At 72.3% G+C, this 1,711-nt stretch overlaps 1 protein-coding gene across 1 annotated transcript in view; it reads right to left on the bottom strand.

Annotated features, from left to right (window-relative positions):
* ALOX5 (arachidonate 5-lipoxygenase) overlaps positions 1-621 on the bottom strand; it is a 49,251-nt gene extending 48,630 nt beyond the window's left edge. Inside the window, exon 1 of the mRNA XM_012658408.1 lies at positions 374-621. Within this exon, the coding sequence (XP_012513862.1) occupies positions 374-523 (150 nt within the window). The 5' untranslated portion in view covers positions 524-621. The remainder of the gene's footprint in view (positions 1-373) is intronic.
* Positions 622-1,711: the final 1,090 nt, after the last annotated feature.

Raw genomic sequence — 1,711 nt, 5'->3', positions numbered from 1 at the left:
ACATATAAAAACAATACTCAATACCTAACACTTCTTGCAGGGAGCCCCACCCCGTGCGACCTGCGGAGGAGCCCCGCAGAGCGGTGGCACAGACAGGTAGCGACAGCACCGCCCAGCGCAGCGGCCTCGCAGAGCCTCGGCGTCCGCACCGGGAAATGCAGAGGAAGCCTCGCGCCTCCTCCTCCTCCCAGGGCACCTCCACCTGGGTCACCTGCGTCCTGGCCACCGCGGCGGGGTCCCGGCTGCTGGGGAGCCCAGGGCTTCCACCCCCCCCACTGGGTCCTGGGCACCCCCGGCTTGCTCTCGGCCGCCCCGACGGACCCTCGGTTGACCCCCGCCCGGCCCCCGCCCGGCCCCCGCCGCGCGCCCTCACCGCGCCGCGCTCGAAGTCGTTGTAGAAGGGCTTGTCCAGCAGGTGCTTCTCGCTGCAGCCCGCCGAGCCCACGAGGCTGAGGTAGATGTAGTCGTCGGTGCCGGCGAACCACTGGCTGCCGGTGGCCACCGTGACGGTGTAGGAGGGCATGGCGCGGCGGGGAGCGCGGGGAGCGCGGGGAGCGCGGGGAGCCTCCGCGTCCGCACCCGGCTGGACCCGCGCCGCAGGCGGCCTCGCTCCCCGGTCCGCCCCGGGTCCGCCCCGTCCCCGCCCCGCCCTCCCGCCCCGCGGGCCGCGCCCCGGACCTCGCCGCGGACGGGGCAGGACAGACAGGACAGGGCAGGACAGACAGGGCAGACTCTTCCTGCGTCTCGCCTGCTCCGCTCGGAGCCTGTTCCAGCAGCCCCAGGACTGGGGCAACCCCGGCTGCCTCCTCCCCGTCCCCAGTCTCATGGTTTCCGCCCTTCGCCCTTCCCGTCTGCCTCGGCGTCCCTCCGGGCCAGCCTCCTGCAGGGCGCCGCGGCTCCAGGGACCCCTGGCAGACCGGACAGGTCCCTGTGCTCACCGAGCGTGAGCGGGAGGCCGCGCCGTGGTAACTTGGAGCAGACGCACCCCGGGGGCCTGCAAGGGGAGCAGGAGCCCGCGTGGGGAGCCGGGAGGGCTTCCTGGGGGAGGCCACACCTGAGCTGACGCTGAGGCTGGCACCTGCAACACGGAGGTTGCTGTGGCTTCTGCACAGGCTGGGCCGGGGCGACCTGCGCCGGGGTTGTCCCCCGATGGCGGGAGGCAGGGCAGCCAGAGAGGGGCCGCGGGACAGGAGAACCCAGATGCTCTGGACGTGCGGGGCTGCCCGGAGCAGGTCAGCGAGCTTGCGACGGCGCTGGCAGGGCGCCGGGGGGAGGCTGGGCGTGTGGCGGGGAAGGAGGCGGGTTTGTGCGCAGACGGCTCAGGGGGCGGACCGACGGCCGCAGTCCTCGGGAAGAAGTGCGGGCCGCAGCAGAACGTTCCAGGAGTTGGAGCACGTGCCGGGACGGGCTGCGCTGGGCCCGTGGGCTGGCTCTCTGCATCGCGCCTCTGGAAGGGATGCGGTGGGCGTGGTGGAAGGCTTGTGCGCCAGAGGGGCTTCGGCGCCTGTGGCCTCCCCTCGACAGTCGCCCCCAAATCCCCACTGCCAGGCCCCAGCGCCCGCCCCCGTCAGCGCCGGGTCTGACCTGGTGCACGCTCAGCAATTACTGTTTAATGATCAGTGAGGACACGGATGCTTTCCGCGTGGGGCGGGGGCTACATAAAGTCTTCAAAGGCAGGCTCCCCGTGGTGCCCACACTCCGTATCCTCTGC

The sequence above is a fragment of the Propithecus coquereli genome, unplaced genomic scaffold, assembly GCF_000956105.1.
Source record: "Propithecus coquereli isolate 6110/MARCELLA unplaced genomic scaffold, Pcoq_1.0 Scaffold585, whole genome shotgun sequence".
Lineage (NCBI taxonomy): Eukaryota > Metazoa > Chordata > Mammalia > Primates > Indriidae > Propithecus > Propithecus coquereli.
Note: the sequence above shows the minus strand (reverse complement) of the source record. Positions and strands in the feature narration are given on the sequence as shown.